The 18,870-nt window shown below is 47.8% G+C and overlaps 1 protein-coding gene across 1 annotated transcript in view; it reads right to left on the minus strand.

Annotated features, from left to right (window-relative positions):
* The window catches only part of ATP2C2 (ATPase secretory pathway Ca2+ transporting 2), a 95,909-nt gene that overhangs the window by 8,422 nt on the left and 68,617 nt on the right, over positions 1 to 18,870 (minus strand). The window contains exons 11-23 of the mRNA XM_064273494.1: positions 18,359 to 18,508; positions 18,203 to 18,271; positions 17,182 to 17,257; positions 13,572 to 13,638; positions 10,837 to 10,961; positions 10,586 to 10,683; positions 9,393 to 9,494; positions 7,603 to 7,692; positions 4,557 to 4,658; positions 2,923 to 3,079; positions 1,061 to 1,231; positions 186 to 283; positions 16 to 66 (exon numbers count right to left, since the gene is read on the minus strand). Of these exons, the coding sequence (XP_064129564.1) occupies positions 16 to 66; positions 186 to 283; positions 1,061 to 1,231; positions 2,923 to 3,079; positions 4,557 to 4,658; positions 7,603 to 7,692; positions 9,393 to 9,494; positions 10,586 to 10,683; positions 10,837 to 10,961; positions 13,572 to 13,638; positions 17,182 to 17,257; positions 18,203 to 18,271; positions 18,359 to 18,508 (1,356 nt within the window). The remainder of the gene's footprint in view (positions 1 to 15; positions 67 to 185; positions 284 to 1,060; positions 1,232 to 2,922; positions 3,080 to 4,556; positions 4,659 to 7,602; positions 7,693 to 9,392; positions 9,495 to 10,585; positions 10,684 to 10,836; positions 10,962 to 13,571; positions 13,639 to 17,181; positions 17,258 to 18,202; positions 18,272 to 18,358; positions 18,509 to 18,870) is intronic.

Here is an 18,870-nt window from a genome sequence, read left to right on the forward strand (position 1 = left end):
GCCTCGCACACGTACCTTTATGATTTTGAGTTTGTGCTTTGGGCTGGTCCTGAAGAAGACAGACACCTGGGTGCAAAGAAACAGTATAGCAGAGATCCAGTGGCCATGTGGCTGTCACACATGCCTCCCCCCACATGCCACCCACCACCCTGGGCCCCCACCACACTGTGCCCAGGAGGTGCTACCTTCCTGATGCGCTCGGCCAGCTCGTCCTTCTCCAGGCTGTCCAGCTCTTCCCCAGACATAGCCCTCAGCTGCCCATTGCACAGGCCGATGTTTCTTCCTTGGGGAGAACAAGCCCTGAGGGCATGCTTCGAGGCCTGAGAGTGGTCCCCTCCCCACTCCTGACATCAGTCCCTGTCCTGACCACGGAGAATAACCAGTATAAAACCAGGATGGCCACCGCTCACTGAGCCCCTACTATGTGCCACACTTTACCTACATGGCCTCGGTTCCTGCAACAAAGGCCTACTATCCCTGCTTTACAGATGAGGAAGCCAAGAGGGAAGTGGCCTCCCTGAGGTCCCACAGCTGGTGAATGGTCACACTGGAGCCTGGCATGGAGTCTGACCCCACAGTCTGTGGTCCTGTCACAACACCAGGCTGCTTGAAGACAGAGTGGGGAGAAACCACAGTATGACAACCCTCATAACAATAATAGTTACAGTAGTAGGAGGAGGGTTGCTGGTTCTCTGATGATGAGACTGAAGGGCAGAGTGGTTCAGTGAATTGCCAAGGGCAAAAGCTAGTGGCAGAAGACAGACAGAACTGTACCCTGGGAATGATGCTGCCTGTGAAGATGAAACAAAGCCCCTGACGCACAGTAGGTGCTCGAAGACATGAGGTCTCTCCCCATTTTGGGAAACCTGCCAACATAGTGGAGGCAAACTCCTTGGAAGGAGGAGCGCTGGTGTAGAAATCTCAACCTCTTCTAAGCGTGCAGAAACCGCGCGTGTGCCCTCCTGGCCAGGGATACTAAGGATTAGCCAGTGGTAGCACCCCTGCTTTAAAGGATGGGTGGGTCCTTTTCTTCCTCACCCCCAGCCCTCTCCCTGGTTACCTATTGCCAAGGCCGTCTCCAGAGCATCTCCCGTAATCATTTTCACGGACACGCCTGATTCAGAGAGTACCTGGACCGCCTCCTTCACGCCAGCCCTCGGGGGGTCGATGATCCCGACGAGGCCCAGAAATGTCAGCTGCCCCAACTCGGGCCCAGATGCCAGGGCCAGCACTGAGGAGAGACCAAGATACACGAAGGTTCATGAAGCTGAGGGGAACTCGGTGCATGGCCTTGGTTGGGCACTTAATATGGCAGCCGGCACAATGGACTTCAAGGGCTTGTGGCCACCTGTGACCTCAGCTGGCTGGCCGGTGAGCCAGGAGGTCAGGAAAAGGACGGGTGGCAGTTTTACTTATCAATTTGTCCAGTCTTAAGTGATTTGGTACCAATGTTAGGAGACATACAAGGTGACCTACCAGGTGTAGCTACTTTACAGTTTGTTCATATTAATGACAATGACTGCAGCAGCAGCTAATGACATTTCAGATTCTTTCCTGAGCACCCCCTTGTCCAGTGACCCATGTGAGCCTCACAGCAACCCCATAAAGCAACTACTATTCTGTCTTCCTTTAACAGATGAGGAAACTGAGGCACAACATTTACCTGTGGGCCTACCGTAGACCTGTTGTTGTCATGTATCCTCAACTCCATTCTGACTCACAGCGACCCTAGAGAGCAGAGTAGAACTGCCTCATAGGGTTTCCTAGGCTGTAATCTTTATGGAGCAGATCACCAGGTCTTTCTCCCATGGAGCTGCTGGGTGAGTTTGAACCACCCACCTTTTGGTTAGCAGCCGAGCACATAACAATTATGCCACCAGGGCTCCTACTGTAGACCTAGCGCTGCACAAACCATCCTGGGGAGCCTTGACGTGTGTAAAACACTTCTGCTTGGCAGGAACACACCCTCATTCACAGGAACACACCCTCACTCGGGAAGAGATGACAGATGGCTCAGCATTCACAGAGAAACCCCATCTCAAGGTGGATCTGCCCCAGCGAGCAGGGGCAACCTCCTCCCCCCGCAAGCTTGTCAGCAAGCTACCAGAAATTTATCATTTCTGTTCCCCGAAGGAGAAAACCAAGCATCCAAACCAACGTGGAAGCCCAGCTGCCTCTCACTCTCCCGGAAGGAGCACAAGCGTTGTGCAGGGTTTTGAAGTTTCTCAGGTTTCCCTGAAAATAGACAGGTGACAAGTGGCAGGCCAGGAGCCATGAGTTTTAATTTCACCCTGTCAGGGAGGCGTTGGTGCTGGTGCAGAAAATTGGAAATGGCCAAGTGACGAAACACCTTCCTTGATTAAAAGAGCTTTTGGTTTTCCTGACAAGAGGCAACGAGCAAGACCAATCAGGAAAAGCAATGTTTGCAGGAGTCACATTCATCCTCTACAAAACTCAGCAAGGGTGGGGTTCCCCCTTCTCACACGTGTAAGCCACATATGGGTTAACAGTCATCATTTAGTGGCTCTTTGTCATCTAAAGATGTTCACCTAACTATTCAATTCCAGGAGTCCCTGGGTGGCACAAATAGTAAATATGCTTGGGTGGTAACTGAAAGGTTGGAGGTTAGAGTTCACCCAGAGGCACCTCGGAAGAAAGGCCTGGCAATCTCCTCTGAAAAATCAGCCATTGAAAACCCTCCAGAGCACGGTTCTACTCTAACATACACGGGGTCACCATGAGTCAGAGCTGACTCAATAGCAAATGGTTATTTGGTTCTGAGCTTGCTTCCTTTCCATCAGCACGCAGCCTGACTGCCTTTCTGGCTGATCACCTTTTTGATTAAGGACCCTTCATTGGTACAGTCGAAAAGTCAATGTGACATGCAAGCTTAAAGCTACGGCTGGAGCCCCAGCCACTGACCCCGCAGTCCGAGCGAGGCCATCCTGCTCTCCTCGTGCAGGCAGAGCGACTGCTGCTGGGGCGTCAGTGGCAGGGAGATGCCCCCGTGGTTGTACATGGTGCAGTGGCAGATCACTTCCTCCAAGGCCCCCTTCATGAAGTAAATGTCCTCCTGCTCCTGGAAAAAGACCAAAGGATGAAAATCCTGTGTCACGGGGTGCTTCCATGCATGGTAACTGTCCATCTCATTCTGCACAAGAGTACAAAGACATGGACTGGTGGTCATGGAGCAGTTACTTATAGCAGTACTGCCACTGCTGAGTAGTAATTAGTATGTATATTATTGGCCAGCGAGTCTCACCTGAGCCTGGGGCAAAATCCCCAGGGAACACAGATTGCTGGGCCCCACCCTCAGAGTCTCTGATGCAGTGGGTCTGGAGACCCCCCCCTTTTTTTTAAATTTTTATTGTGCTTTAAGTGAAAGTTTACAAATCAAGTCAGTCTCTCATACAAAAATTTATATACATCTTGCTATATACTCCTAATTGCTCTCCCCCTAATGAGACAGCACACTCCTTCCCTCTGCTCTTCTTTTCGTGTCCATTCAGCCAGCTTATGACCCCCTCTGCTCTCTCTTCTCTCCTTCAGACAGGAGATGCCAACATACTCTCATGTGTCTACTTGATCAAAGAAGCTCATTCCTCCCCAGTATCATTTTCTATCCCATAGTATAGTCCAATCCCTGTCTGAAGAGTTGGCTTCGGGAATGGTTCCTGTCTTGGGCTAACAGAAGGTCTGGGGACCATGATCTCCAGGGTCATTCTAGTCTCAGTCAGACCATTAAGTCTGGTCTTTTTACAAGAATTTGGGGTCTGCATCCCACTGCTCTCCTGCTTCCTCAGGGGTTCTCTGTTGTGTTCCCATCAGGGCAGTCATCGGTTGTAGCCGGGCGCCATCTAGCTCTTCTGGTCTCAGGCTGATGTAGTCTCTGCTTTATGTGGCCCTTTCTGCCTCTTGGGGTCATAATTACCTTGTGTCTTTGGAGTTCTTCATTCTCCTTTGTTCCAGGCGGGTTGAGACCAATTGATGCATCTTAGATGGCCGCTTGCTAGCATTTAAGAGCCCAGACACCACTCTCCAAAGTGGGATGCAGGATGTTTTCTTAATAGATTTTATTATGCCAATTGACTTAGATGTCCCCTGAAACCATGGTGGGAACCCTACTTTGAGAACCACTGTTTTAGACAGAATGTTCAGTAGATGACCCAAGATAATGTGAAGTTTTAGTTACTTATAAACAATATTTTCATGTATTTGGACTCTCATAGAAATAGTCCAAAGGAGCCCTGGTGGCAAAATGGTTAAGTGCTTGGCTGCTAACCAAAAGGTCAGCAGTTCAAACCTGCCCAGGGCTTCTGTGGGAGAAAGACCTGGTGATCTGCTCCTGTAAAGATGACAGCTGAGGAAGCCCTATGGGGCAGTTCCTCTGTCACATGGGGTCACTGTGAGTTGAAATTGACTCAATGGCATGTAACAACAACAACAGATAAAGCCCCAGAACCTCCAGGCCTTCTCCCTCATGTCTGTATTTTGGTTTAGATTTCATGGGGTTGCGGGTGGGGGAGGCGAAGGGGCAGACAGACTGGCAAACTCACCTCGTTCTTTGGGCTGCATTTCACTGCCATCCACCTCTGCTCCGAGCTGAATGGAATCTCTTTTCTTCTCACATAGGAATCTTTACTATCACTTAAGCCCATCTAAGATAATAAAATGAGAGGTTTTTGATGAGTCAGGAAAAGGCAATCTCTAGGCAAAGCTCAGTCGACGGAAAAGATTCCTCATTCAAACCATCTCAGGGCAGATGAGAAATCCAAGCACTTAGCTCCCAGAGCTTTCAAATGTCCCACCAAGAGCAGATCACTGGTTTTTTGTCTCTTGTCTTAGAGGCAGAACCTGCTGGTTTCTGCAATAGCTTCTACCTGAAACCTACTTAGAAATAAAAGCCTAGGGTTCAGTTGGGAGGAATGTTCTAGACTTGAACCATTGAGTTGCCAGAGAGTTGACTCCGACTCATGGTACCCCCATGCGTGTTAGAGCAGAACTGTGCTCCATGGGGTTTTCAATGGCTGATTTTTCAGAAGCAGATCACCAGGCCTTTCTTCTGAGGCACCTCTGGGTGGACTCAAACCTCCATCCTCCCGGTTAGCAGCTGAGTGAGTTAAACATTTGCTCCACCCAGGGGCTCCTGTTGACATGCAGCCGTATCCACTTCCCAAAAAGGAATCTCGTGTGTCCTCTGGGCCAGTGAGGTAGCTCTCACTGGTCAACAGCCCGGCGTCCTAAGGCAGCGCTAACACTTATTTGTTCCTTGAAAGCTCTCAGGCTAGTTACATGACAGCTCCGAACCTCAGTTTTCCCAACGGTAAACCAGTCCTAACCCATGCACCCCCACTGCTCCCAAGGGGCAAAAATGGCTTCCTGGGAAGTAGGAAATCCTACTCTATGTATAAAGCACAGACACACAGACACAGACACACAGACACACACAACCTAAACAGATGCACAGGGTATCTGTGTTCCTAAAATTCCATTGCGGGAGGTGTGGTGGCGAGGGGACAACAATGGAAAAAAAATGGTTGAAAACCACTGCCGTAACCTCTTAGTGTCGCTGGAGGATGAGTGAGGTAATACGCACAAAGCACCCAACATGGTGCTTGGCACACAGGAGACACTCAATATGTGTCAGCTATTATTTATTTTATTCTCAAAGTATATCCTAAAATCCTAGGCCAAGCCCCCAAAGTAATTGTTGAGATGTTTTTAGACCTGTGAAAGAGGAAAATCATAACACATAAAGGAAAGAGAGTTCTAGAACCTCTGCCCTTCCCATGTGGTGTGCCCAGCCCAGTGGCGGAAGCAGGTGGGGACTCTGTACCAGGGTTTCGCTCCTGTCTGAGGACTTGAACAGACAGTTCACCGAAGAGGGTATGTGAATTGCTCTATCCTCCTGATAGATAGTGGGGAGTTTAGAGTAGGGCTTGGCACTATTTCAAAGGGGGAGGGGTCTAAGTCCCATTCGGAGTCCCTGGATGGTGCAAAGAGTTAATCTGCTTGGCTGCTAACTGAAAGGTCAGAGGCACCTCAGAAGAAAAGCCTGGTGATCAACTTCCAAAAAATCAGCTATTGAAAACCATAGAGCGCACTTATTCTGACATACACAGGGGTTGCCAGGAGCTGGAATCAACTCGACAGCAACTGGTTTCAGTCTTATTTATTATTCACATTCCAGGGAGAATCTTCTTCTGTAAGTAGGAGGGAAAGAATAAGATGTAATAGTTTCTTACTGTTGCTGTGTTGGGGAGAAGCACCACATTTCCCTTTACAGGGACTTAATAAAAGGCACTCATTCTCCCCACTTGTCCTCCTGCCCAGCAGTGGCTTCAGAACATCCCTCTGTGGCAGCCCCATGACATGAGCAGGATGCAGAGATGAAGAAGCCAGCATCTAGTGCCAGGGAGAGGGACGGTGGACACGTGGACATAGCTGGTATGACGAGGGAGGTGAGCCTGGGAGCACATGAGGCTCTAAGAAGCATCTGAAGAGGAGATCAGAGGGTCTAATATCCAAAATATATTTTTAAAAAAACTTCTACAGCTTAACAACAAAAAGACAACCCAATCAAAAAATGGGCAAAGGACTTGAACAGACAGTTCACCGAAGAGGGTATGTGAATAGCCAACGAGCGTATGAAAAGATGCTCAACATCACTAGCCATTAGAAAGATGCAAATCCAAACTAAATGAGATACCACCTCACTCCCATATTAGAATGGCGATGATAAAAAATAAACAAAAAATGGAAAACAAGTGTTGGTGAGGTTGTGGAGAAACTGGAAACCTTATCTATTGCTGGCGAGAACGTAAAACGGTGCAGCCACTGTGGAAAAGTTTGGCAGTTCCTCAAAGAGTTGAACATAGAACTACCAAATGACCCACCAATCCCAATCCTAGGTATATACTCAGAAGAAGTGAAGGCAGAATGCAAACAGAAACCTGTACACCAATGTTTATTGCAGCACCTTTCACAATAGCCAACAGGTGGAAACAACCACAATGCCCATTAACAGATGACTGGATAAACAAGATGTGGTCTATACACACAACAGAATACTACTTAGCCATAAAGAGAAATGAAGTCCTGATGCCTGTCACAACATGGATGAACCTAGGAAACACGCTGAGCAAAATAAGTCAGTCTCAAAAGGATAAATACTGTGTGATCTTGCTTACATGAAATAAGCAAATATATAGAAACCAAAGATTATTAGGGGTTACCAGTGGGGAGAGAGAGGGGGAATAGGGGAATAGGGAGACACTGAGTTTAGGTCACTGGTGGTAGAATGATTTGGAAAAGGATAGTGAGAATGGTTGCACAATGTCACTGAGTTATACATGCAGAAGCTGTTGAATTGATAAATGTTTTGTTGTATATATTTTCACAATAAAAAATTAACACCACCAAAGAGGGACAGATGGATACCATGCACCCCCAATGTCTCAGAGCCCCCCTCACCCGTTGGCAACCTTGACCGCAGGGGGTTGCAGCCCTTCCTCCCATTGTTTGCTCAGAGGGAGCTTGGATTCTGCTGCCAACTCAGCTCAGAGCGAGAAAATGCCCAATGCAGACCACCAGAGCCCCTACCTTCATCGCCAGGGCAATCAGGGCCCCCTCCGTGGGCTGCCCCATCACCGTGTTCTCCCTGATGATGGCATTGTTGGCCACACAGCCTGCCTGTGGGAGAGAAGGGCCTAGTGTCACTAGTGAGGACTTGTAGCTGGCACTCCAAAGGGCCTGGGCTTCCTCAGGCAGGGAACAAGTTGGACACTGAACACTTGGTCCACTTTTGGGGACTGTAGCTGAGAGACAACACTCACTCTTCAAAATAAACTCAGTAAATATTTGCTAATTATTTGATGGGTGTGCTGGTTTTAAAATATGCCCCCAGATTTTTTGACACTGCCCTCCTCAAAAGGTGGAGCCTAATTTCCCTTGAGTGTGGGCTAGACTTTAATGACCACCTTCTAATGGATCCATCACCTGCCTGTTAGTTGGCGGTACTGTGGCGGCCTGTGAGTTGCTGTGCTGCTGGAAGCTATGCCACCAGTGTTTTGAATACCGGCAAGGTCACCCATGGTCGTGGACTGGTTTCAGCACAGCTTCCAGACTAAGACAGACTAGAAAGAAAGGCCTGGTGATCTACTTCTGTAAGTCGGTCAATGAAAGCCTTTATGAGTCAACAGCAGACACTGTCCGGCTTCTTGCTTTGGACACATCACCAGGAGGAATCACTTGCTGGAGGACGACATTGTTTCTGGTGAAGCAGAGGGCGAGCGAGGGTGAGGGAGACCCTCGGTGAGATGGACTGGCACGACAGCTGCAACGATGTACTTGAACATGCCAGCAATAGTGAGGATGATGCAGGACCAGGCGACATTTCATTCTGTTGTACATGGGGTCACCGCGAGTCTGAGTCAACTCAACAGTGACTAACAAGGCTGAGTGTCAGTTCCCACAAAGTCATTGCCATGGGAAGGCAGGTAGACTGGAGGCTACAGGTGTGGGGTGAGGTGGGGTGACTGCTAACCAGTGCAGGCTTTCTTTTGGGGGTGATGGGAATATTCTGGAATTAGGTAGTGGCAATGGCTGCACAACTCTGTGAATATAATAAAGACCACTGAACTGTATACTTTAAAAGGGTGAGTTTTACAGTATGTGGATTATATCTCAATAAGATAATAATTTATAAAAAGTAAAGGCAAACCAACAAATGAGAACATGGGGGGATCCCAGCTTTCTTCCTTAACTGTCCCAGTGCTCTGGACACTCACTGACCTCTCCAAACCCCTGTTCCTTAATCTGCAAAACTGAGTTAACAGGAGTGACTTCACAGATGCCGTGACAACGAAGGGGGGCCTTGGTGGTGGAGACCGTGCCAAGTGATGGCTAACTGAACGTGGCAGAGCAAGCAGGCTCAGAGGCCCCACTGTGTGGAGAGGAGCAACGGGCAGAGTGCAGGTGAGTGCAGTTAACATTAATAACCATCCCAGTGTTGTTAGCTGCGGAGTGGGCTAAGAACCAAACCCAGGTCTCCCACACGCAAGGTGAGAATTCTACCACTGAATCACTACTGCCCCCAACAATAACAATAGGGACTATTTGTCAAGCACTTATCTTCCAACATCCATTTAGCACCTACTCCCTGCGGGCTCCCTCATGGCCTCTTCGGCAGACAGTGACGGTGGAAAGCATTCTAGCTCTTCTCTTACCTCTTTTGGGTATTTTTCCAGCACTATAACTCTGCACCCCTAAACCCTGGGGTGGCCCAATTGTCATCAAGAATGAGTTGGTCCAATTGCTATTTATCTTCTCAGAGAATCACCATAAACCCCATCTTAAATGCACATTCAAACCATGGCACTTTCGACACTTACCTCCACTAATTTTCCCACTGAGACGTTGGAAAATTCTGTAAGTAATTCCTTGGATGGTAAAAGACACACGCTCCCTTTGCCATTATACCCAACTCCGCTGACCTGCAGGGGAAGTCAGACGGAAGGTTGTCACTAGTCATATCGTCACCCTGTTGACCCAAAATCTATCTCCTGGGGATCAAGCCCAAGGGCAAAATCCTAAACACAGACCTAGCTTTGTGTATGAAGACGTTCCCTGCAGGATTAGATACTAATTAAAAAACTTTGTCGACTAACAATACCGCCATGCTTTAGCAAATTGCAATGTCTGCTCAATGGAACATTCTACAACCAGTAAAAACTATGGTTGAGAAAACTAAGTAATAGCATACAGGAATACTTCTGCTTCAGAACAGGGATCAGGAGACTTTTTCTTACAGAGCCAAACTCGACCAAACCAAACCTGTTGCCACTGAGTCAATTCCAGTGCATAGCGACCCTATGGGACAGAGTACAACTGCCCCGTAGGGTTTTCAAGGCTGTAATCTTTATGGAAGCAGACTGCCATACCTTTCTCTCGAGGAGTGGCTGGTGGGTTTGAATCATGGACTTTGGTTAGCAGCCAAGTGCTTAACCACTGTGCTACCAGGGCTCTTTCGTATACAGCCAGATAGCAAATATTTTAGGCTTTCAGCTCATACGGTCTCATCGAAACTAACTCAACTCTGCCATTACAGTACAAAAGCAGCCACAAGGCAACACACAAACAAATGGCTGTGGCTTTCTTTTCTAAATAAAAATTTCTTTTCTAAAACAGGCTATGGCCCACAGGCAATTGCCCAACCCCTGATCTAGGAAGCTTTGTGGAAAAAAAACCCAGCAGGATACAAAATGTCATGTTCTGGGAGCTTACAACTGTGCCGAACACACAGAAGAGCAACAGAAAAACGAATGGACCGATCACGGTTAGTTCGTCATGGAAGGTGATGGGTAGTTGTTTTCTATCTTACATTTTAAATTTTATAATGTGCTTATGTTAGCTTTATGATGTTCAAAAAATAATAAAATATGCCATTTAAGTCACATTTTATGATAACTCAAATTTACTTCTTCCTTGGTTTTTAGACATTTCCATGTGTCTTGTCTAGGAACTAAAGGGTCTGGCAGGGCAGACCTCTGTCTTCTTAAACCTCATCAGTTCTCGTGGGACTCACCTCGGCGTGGAACCCATCAGATGTCACAAGCTGGGTCACAGTCATCTCATTGGCTGTCAGAGTTCCCGTCTTATCAGAACAGATGACGTTGCAGCAACCTGGGACAATTAAACCCCCCATCGGAGTTTACTGAAAAAGAAGTCGTCACCACCAACTCTCAGGCTTATGAAAGACCCAGGCTGAGTCACCACAATGCTGAAACGTCCACTTGGTCCAACTTGTCAGAATTCACACCAGCTGGTGTCACTCACCTAGTGTCTCCACGATTGGTAGCTTCTTCACAATGACCCGCTTCTTGGCCATCCGCAGCACTCCGAGAACCAGTGTAACCATGACAACGATGGGCAGGCCCTCTGGGATGGCAGCCACGGCCAAGCTGGGGGAGAAGTCAGATGGGTTACCTCAGTTACGTGAGGACCATGTGAATCCCAGCTGAGCGTGGCAACATTGTTGAGCTGATGAAGTTTGTCTTTGTGTCCCTAGCACCACCTCCCCCCACACTTCTAGTCTCCATTCCCAACCCCATGATGCCCCTGCCTACTTCATCAGCCCTGAGCTCCTCTCCTGCAAACACCTGCTCTTGGGAAGGGACCTCTTCTATCAGACACCCACAGTAGTGTGAATTAGTCAGCTGACATCACTCAGAGTGCTTCTGCATTTAAATTATTCTCATTTATTGAAAAGTCTTTTGGCCCTGTGAAAGCAATTTCTGGAATCAGGACATCTGTGGGCAGTGGATTTTCATTTCCAAGGGCACTCCCTGGGCTCCTTGAGTTTCACTTACTATTCTAGTGGCCTAGGGAAGGAACCCCGGTGGTGTAGTGGTTAGGCACTCAGCTGCTAACAGAAAGGTCTGTGGTTTGAATACACCAACTGCTCTGCAGGAAAAAGATGTCACAGCCTGCTTCCGTAAAGATTACAGCCTAGGAAACTACCCTGTCCTCAGGTTGCTACGAGTAGGAATTGACTCAACGGCAACAGGTTTAAGTGACCTAGGTAGTTCCTGTGAAGAAGCCAAAAGAAGAAACTAAGAGTTGAGGGAAGTCAAGGCCTTTGTTTATTGCAGTAGATATGTTTAGGATTGCCTGCTCTCCTCTTCATGACCCCTCCAGTTGTTTCTGCACCATGGGCACCCCTAGCCCCCGCCGGCCCCACCATAGCCATGGTTGACTGGATGAGAAGAGACCATGTGACTCAAGTTGAGCCAATGAGAGTCCCTCTTGGGAATTTGGATGGTGTCATGGATTGAATTGTGCCCCCCAAAAATGTGTGTCAATTTGTCCAGGACATGATTCCCAGTATTGTGTGATTGTCCATCATTTTGTCATCTGATGTGATTTTACTATTGTGTTATAAATCCTACCTCTACGATGTTAATGAGGCAGAATTAGAGGTAGTTATGTTAATGAGGCAGGACTCAATATACAAAATTAGGCTGTATCTTTAAGTAAACTCTTCTGGGAAACAGAGAGACAGAGGGACCTCCTACCACCAAGAAAGCAGTGCCAGGAGCAGAGGGTCCTTTGGACCTAGGGTCCCTGCGCTGAGAAGCTATTAGACCAGCGGAAGGTGACAAGGACCTTCCCCCAGAGCTGACAGAGAGAGAAAGCCTTCCGCTGGAGCTGGCACCCTGAATTTGGTCTTTTCAGCTCCTAGACTGTGAGGGAGTAATTTCTGTTTGTTAAAGTCATCCACTTGTGGTATTTCTGTTATAGCAGCACTAGATGACTAAGACAGATAGGGATGGCCCCTCCTGTGGGCTGCTTTCGTTAGTCACATAACAGGATGTTACAAAGGGATTCCTTCTGTTCCCAGGGCATTGGGGCTGCCTGGTTTATGACCTTTCACTGACCTCCGGCCCCCAGGGGGGCAGACTGGAGATGAGCGAGCACCTGCTTCACTGAGCTCTGTGCCTTGAGTCTCACCACCCCCATGTCCCAGTGCAGGGCTTCCAGAGGACCATTTGGGAAGTGTCGCAGGTCCTGACACAGGGGAGGGGACCTGGCACAGAACGGTCAGTGAGAGAGTTTCCAAAATAAATTGAGTGTCATCCTGTTTAACACTTTATCCCTAACCCCTATGCGCTGAGTGACATTCAAGATGATCCAAGGTGCTTTCTCCTTTTTAAGGAAAGAAAAACACTACCAGTCAATCAGTGTCATGATGCTTTCTCCTCACGGCGCATAGAAGCAATGGTTAGATTTCAGAGCCGTGAAAATACGAAAAAGAATGTGTTTCTTGGAATCAAAGAAATATGGTACCTGAATGGTGACCTTTCACCCCAGCGACCAGGGAACATTCTGGGACAAGTTATATAAACCAAGATTACTGAATTTGGTCAAGGGGTTGTGCCTGGTTTCCTTGGTGACAGCAGGAAGACACCTGCAGTTTTATGGTACTGGCTGACGGGATGAACTAAGCAAACATTTACACAGGGTTATTACAGGGACTTTATCCCTATGTGGCGTGGGAAGGGCATTTTTACATGTATCTGCACACTTTTCATAATAATAAAAAAGTTAACCCACAAACTAATACAGACTCGAAGGGGCCAGGAAAAGTAGTATCATGGATCATCTTGCATGCCTCTCAATGTATGGGGGTTAGGGATAAAGTGTTAAAAACGACAACTCAATTTATTTTGGAAATTTTCTCACTGGATATTCAGTCATTTCTACCTTCTGATTCAGTGGTTTCTAGTGGCTTTAAGCTGCCACAGAAAACCGAAAAACTTCACCCTTTCAAAGTCGTGCGTACAACAGAGAAAAGAACTCTCTCAATTGCACATTTTCCACGGCAAAGTGGGATGAGCATACTGGAACAGAAGGTAGGGGCAAGAAATCAGAAACAACCCTTAGCATTTGGGGGAAGGGTGACAGATATGTGGGCCTAATTTTGTCCCTGGTTCCCTGACTGTGCTGTGGACAGCAGCGCTGGGAGCCCATTTAACAAGCTGACGAGGCGAGGATGGTCACAGCGGCCTTACCTGACCCCGATGGTGAACATGCTGAGTAGCTGCTTCCCTTGCAGCCAGCCAATGAGCATGATCAGACCTGGAGGGAGTCAGACGGAAAAAAGCATATTCACCAATGTCCACGTGCATTTCAAACTTACTTCCTTACCTTAAGGAGTCACAGGAATACAATGCAGAGAAACGATTAGCAACCTTAAGTACTCTCTTTCTAACAAGGAAGATACTTTTATACCTACCCAAAATATGGTTTTATATTTGCAGGATAGGACCAAGTCAAGCTCGAGTTAAGAAACAAGCACCTGGTTTGTTTGGGGCTTTTTGCGAATGTCTACGTATTATTCCTGAAAGTCTCCCTGTGTGCTGTGTGCGTCCTAGGCTCACCTGTGGAGTTGCTGACATGGCAGATGGCAGCTGCTCCCATGATCGGCAGATGGGCTACTGTTTCTTAAATTACTTTACGCTGCAGTGTTCATATTCAATATATTCGTTTTCCCACTTTCTCATTCATTGATCATTTACCAAGTGTTTACTACACACGGGGCACTACGCTATTCTCAAGACCCCGAGAATGAGAAGGAAGCCCCCCCTTTCTCTTTCAGATGGACCCTGGAGGCAGAAGAAGGGGCCTGAGCAGAGCTGGGACATGTGAAAGTCCGCAGATGCTCTGGGAATGCGGAAAAGTTCTGGGGCTGCCAGGTGCGGCCTCAGTTTTCTCATCTGTGAAATGGGAATAACAACCTTGCCTTCCCCAAGTTTTCGTTTCGGTGTTTACCAGCCAAAGCCAACGATCACTGAGTCAACTCTGACTCCTGGAGACCCTATGTGTATCAGGGTAGAACTGTGCTCCACGGGGTTTTCAATGGCTGTGCTCCATGGGGTTTTCAATGGCTCATTTTTTGGAAATAGATCACCAGGCCTTTCTTCCAAGGTTCCTCTGGGTGGACTCAAACCTCCAAACTTTTGGTTAGCAGTCACGTGTGTTAATGATTTGTACCACCCAGGCTAGGGTGGATCCTAATGCAATCATAATGATGTCCTCATAAAAGAGAAGACAGGACAGAGAGAGACAGAGGGAAGACGGCCATGTGAGGACAGACTTGTGCAGCTGCACCCAAGGAATGCCTGGGGCCACCAGAAGCTTAGAGAGAAAAGAAAGGGTCTTTCCCTAGAGCCTTTGGAGAGAGCATGGGCCAGCTGACATCTGATTTGGACTCTTAGCCTCCAGAACTGTGAGACAATAAATTTGCTCTTGTAAGCTACTCAGGTGTGGTACTTTGCTGCTGCAGCCGTAGGAAACTAAGTTGCCTCTGAGTTGACTCCAACTCATGGCACCCCCATGTGTGTCAGGGTAGAACTGTGCCCCAAAGGGTTTCCAGTGGCTGATTTGATGGAAGTAGATTGCCAGACCTTCCTTCCGAGGTGCCTCTGGGTGGACTTGGACCTCCAACCTTTCAGTTAGCAGGGAGTGCGTTAACTGTTTGCATCATGACACCTAGTTTCAAAACCCCCCACTCTGCTAGAGTGGTTCTTCCAACATTAACAAGAAAAAAGTCAGAGAAACGGCATTGCGAGCCTTGGCATGGATATACCAGTTTAATGAAGCTCTAATTTAACTTGAAGAATCAGTGCCTACGATGGCAATGGCCGTGCAGGAACTCAGACTCAGAACTTTAAAACAAACAGGCTTTATCTTGCAGAAAAGGCCTATTAACACTATCTTCTTTGACAATCTGCCATGAAGCTCACTTCCCTGATGTTTGTCCTTGGAGGTGCGGAGGTAGAAAGAGCAGCACTCATTATTTCAGCGCAATCTCTTTCCGGTAATCTCAATTCTCTAGAACAGGGTTCAGAGTCTAATATCACATCCTTCTTGGAACTTTCCCAACTCTCCCACGCATGACCAGATGCTCCCTTAGCATTTCATGTTTGTTCAGGTGTCTCTCCTCTACTGAACAGAGGACCTTCAAAAGGCATAAACTGTGTTCTACTCATCTTGGTGGCCCTCGAACCGAGTGCAGGGTCTGGCATGTTATAGAACACTTGCTAAATGAATTAAAGCCCAACAAAGTGCTGCTAGGACGGTCTGTGTTTCTCCCAAGACCTTTCTCTGGCCCCTCCGTTTCAGCTGGACTCACCGATGCTCCCTACATCCCGCTTGTGCTATGGGGAGTGGCTTGTAGGTTTGTTCTTTCACCAACTCATTCACCCAACAAGTCTTTATTGAGGATTTACTCTGGGCCAGGCACTGGCTGATCCTTAAAGAAGGGAATGAAGGGCAAAAGGAAGCAAGGCCAGAGCTGCAACAGTAGGAAGGAGCTGGTGAAGGCACCAGGGCAGCATCCTGGAGATGTTCAGGATTAAGACCTACAAGATGCTGTTTGGTGTGCTGTCAAAGGCCAGAGGCTGAAGGCCAGGCACAGCCTGCTGCTTCTTGTTGTTAGCTGCTGATGAGTTGGCCCCGGCTCATGGCGACCCCATGCATGACAAGATAGGACCATTGTGATCCACAGAGTTTTCATTGGCTGATTTACAGAAGTAGATTGCCAGGCCTTTCTTCCTCATCCATTTTAGTCTGGAAGCTCTGCTGAAAGCCTGTTCAGCATCATAGCCAACATGCAAGCCTCCACTCACAGATGGGTGGTGGCTACACATGGATGCACTGGCTGGGAATTGAAACTGGATCTCCCACACAGAAGGTAAGAATCCTACCACTGAGCCACCACTGCCCCTGCATAGTCTGCTTAATAACATAGAAACATGGCTGGCTGCTCAGCTAAACTACATTTCCTAGCCTTCCTTATGGTTAGGTAGGCCATGTGACTCTATTCTGGCCAACAGAATATGGGCAAAAGTGAAGACTTACTTCCAGGTTCAGGCCTTGAAAACTCCCCCCACAAACCTAAGCCTTCATGTTTTCTCTCCCCCCACCTGCTGGCTGAATAGAACCATGGCCTCCAAGGACCTAGAGGAAAGCAGAGCAACAATATGGTAGGAGCCTGGGCCCGAGCCAGTGTTTGGAGGCAAGCTACCCAGGAAAGCCAGGAGCAGTCCCATGGTGTGAGAAAGAAACGCATTTTTATCAGGGTTGTTGTTGTTAGTAGCCGTCAATTCAGCCCCAACTCAAGGCGATCCCATGTACAATGGAACGAAACATTGCCAGGTCCCATGCAATATCCATTATTGGTTATGGATTAGCTCATTGTGAACCACAGGGATTTCACTGGCTGATTTTCAGAAGTAGATTGTCAGGCCTTTCTTTCTAGTCTGTCTTGGTCTGGAAGCTCCACTGAAACATGTTCAGCATCCTAACAACATGCAAGTCTCCACTGACAGATGGGCAGTGGCTGCTCATGAGGTGCGCTGGCTGGGAATTGAACCTGGATTTCCCGCATGGGAGGTGGGAATTCTACCACTGATCCACCATACATTTAAATGTAGGGGCTGTTTGTTACAGCAGTTCACCTAATCTGACTAAGACAGAAGCCTCTTGTTGTCAAAGTGTCTATGTGTCCAACCCCAATCCTCACTCAGGTGAGTGGCAAGATATTTGAGAAACAGCCGTGGCTGCTCCAGGATGGCCCACCACATCCCCAGGCCCCAGCACAGACATGGGTTCACTCACCAATGATGCCAAATGAAAAGAGTGTCAGCTGCTTCCCCAGCTTATCCATGCTTTTCTGTAAGGGCGTTTTAGGCGTCTGAAAGGGTAAAAACAGTCAATGTATGAGATGAGACCCCACCAGCACCCCCAGCTTCTGCGGGGCTTTCTTCACAGTGCACTCCCTGTATGGTTCTGTCTTATTCTGGGTGATGGTTGCACAGGGGCACATGTGTGAAAATCCACTGACCTCTACACTTGGGCTCTGTCACCTTACTGTCCGTAGGTTTCATCGTGGCAAATATCCTAACACATATTTTAAACTAAAAATAAATTTTTAGAAAGTGTACTCATGGCGGGGTGGGGGGGGGGCAGATGAATACATGAAACACAAGGCATTTTTAGGGCAGTGAAACTATTCTGCCTGACACTGTATGGGTAGACATGTGACATTACACATTTGTCAAAACCCCTAGGGCTGGACAACACAAAGAGTGAACCCTAACGTGAACTATGTCGTGTTGCTGTTGGATGCCATCGAGTCGATGCCAACTCATAGTGACCCTGTAGGACAGAGAAGAACTGCCCCACAGGGTTTCCAGGCTGTAATCCTTAAGGAAGGAGACGGCCACATCTTTCTCCCACATAGTGGCTGATGGCTTCAAACCGCTGACTCTTCAGTTCGTAGCTGAATGCTCAACCATTGCACCATCAGCACTCTTTGATGCAAACTATAGACTTCAGTTAATAATAATGTATCAAGACTGGTTTGTCAATGTTAACAAATGTACCACAGGAATGCTAGATGTTAGTCATAGGTGAAACAGTGTACAGAAGAGACGGGGTATGTGGGAACTCGGAACTTTCCGTACAATTTTTTTCTGTAAACTAAAACTGCTCTAAAAATAAAATTCATTAAAAAAAAAAGTGTAGTCACATTAACCACATCATCCTCATTCCTAAGAGGTGGGTAGGACTGGTAATGCTAGCCTAGAATAATCTCAGAGCCCAGGTTATAAGAGACCAGACCCCCATGGCCCATTACCTCTTCAGCCTGCATCATCTTAAAGACTTCTCCAAACTGAGACCTCTCCCCTGTTCCAATAACGACACCCTGTGTTCAGAAAACAGAAGTGTGAGACTGGAGGGCTGAAGGCATGCTGGGGAGGAGAGGCTGTGGCCCTGCCAGCTCTGGGTTCACCTGGCCTTTCCCATACTGCACCAGCGTGCCCATGAAAACGATGTTGCTCAGCGTGGTGAGGTCTCCCCCGCCTGGCAGGGGGCTGTCCGTCTTACTGCATGGCTCAGCTTCTCCAGTAAAACTAGACTCGTCCACCAAGAGGTCTGTCACCTGAGGGCAAAAGGAAAAGAGAATGGGATCTTCCCTCTCACCCTGCAATCTGGTGGCTTTACAAGCTCAGAACGGTATTCAGAGCCTTAATGTCATTTGTCAGTGGATGTAAAACAGTGAACACACGCAGTGAACGAGTATCAGAATCATGGCCAGACACCTCCAACAACTGGAAACACTTTTCTGAACCACTTTGAATGTGTAGCCCCCCCTTTTTTTTTTTAATTTTTATTGAGCTTCAAGTGAACGTTTACAAATCAAGTCAGTCTGTCACATATAAGTTTATATACACCTTACTCCATACTCCCACTTGCTCTCCCCCTAATGAGTCAGCCCGTCCAGTCTCTCCTTTTGTGACAATT

The sequence above is a fragment of the Loxodonta africana genome, chromosome 21 (genome assembly GCF_030014295.1).
Source record: "Loxodonta africana isolate mLoxAfr1 chromosome 21, mLoxAfr1.hap2, whole genome shotgun sequence".
Classification (NCBI taxonomy): domain Eukaryota; kingdom Metazoa; phylum Chordata; class Mammalia; order Proboscidea; family Elephantidae; genus Loxodonta; species Loxodonta africana.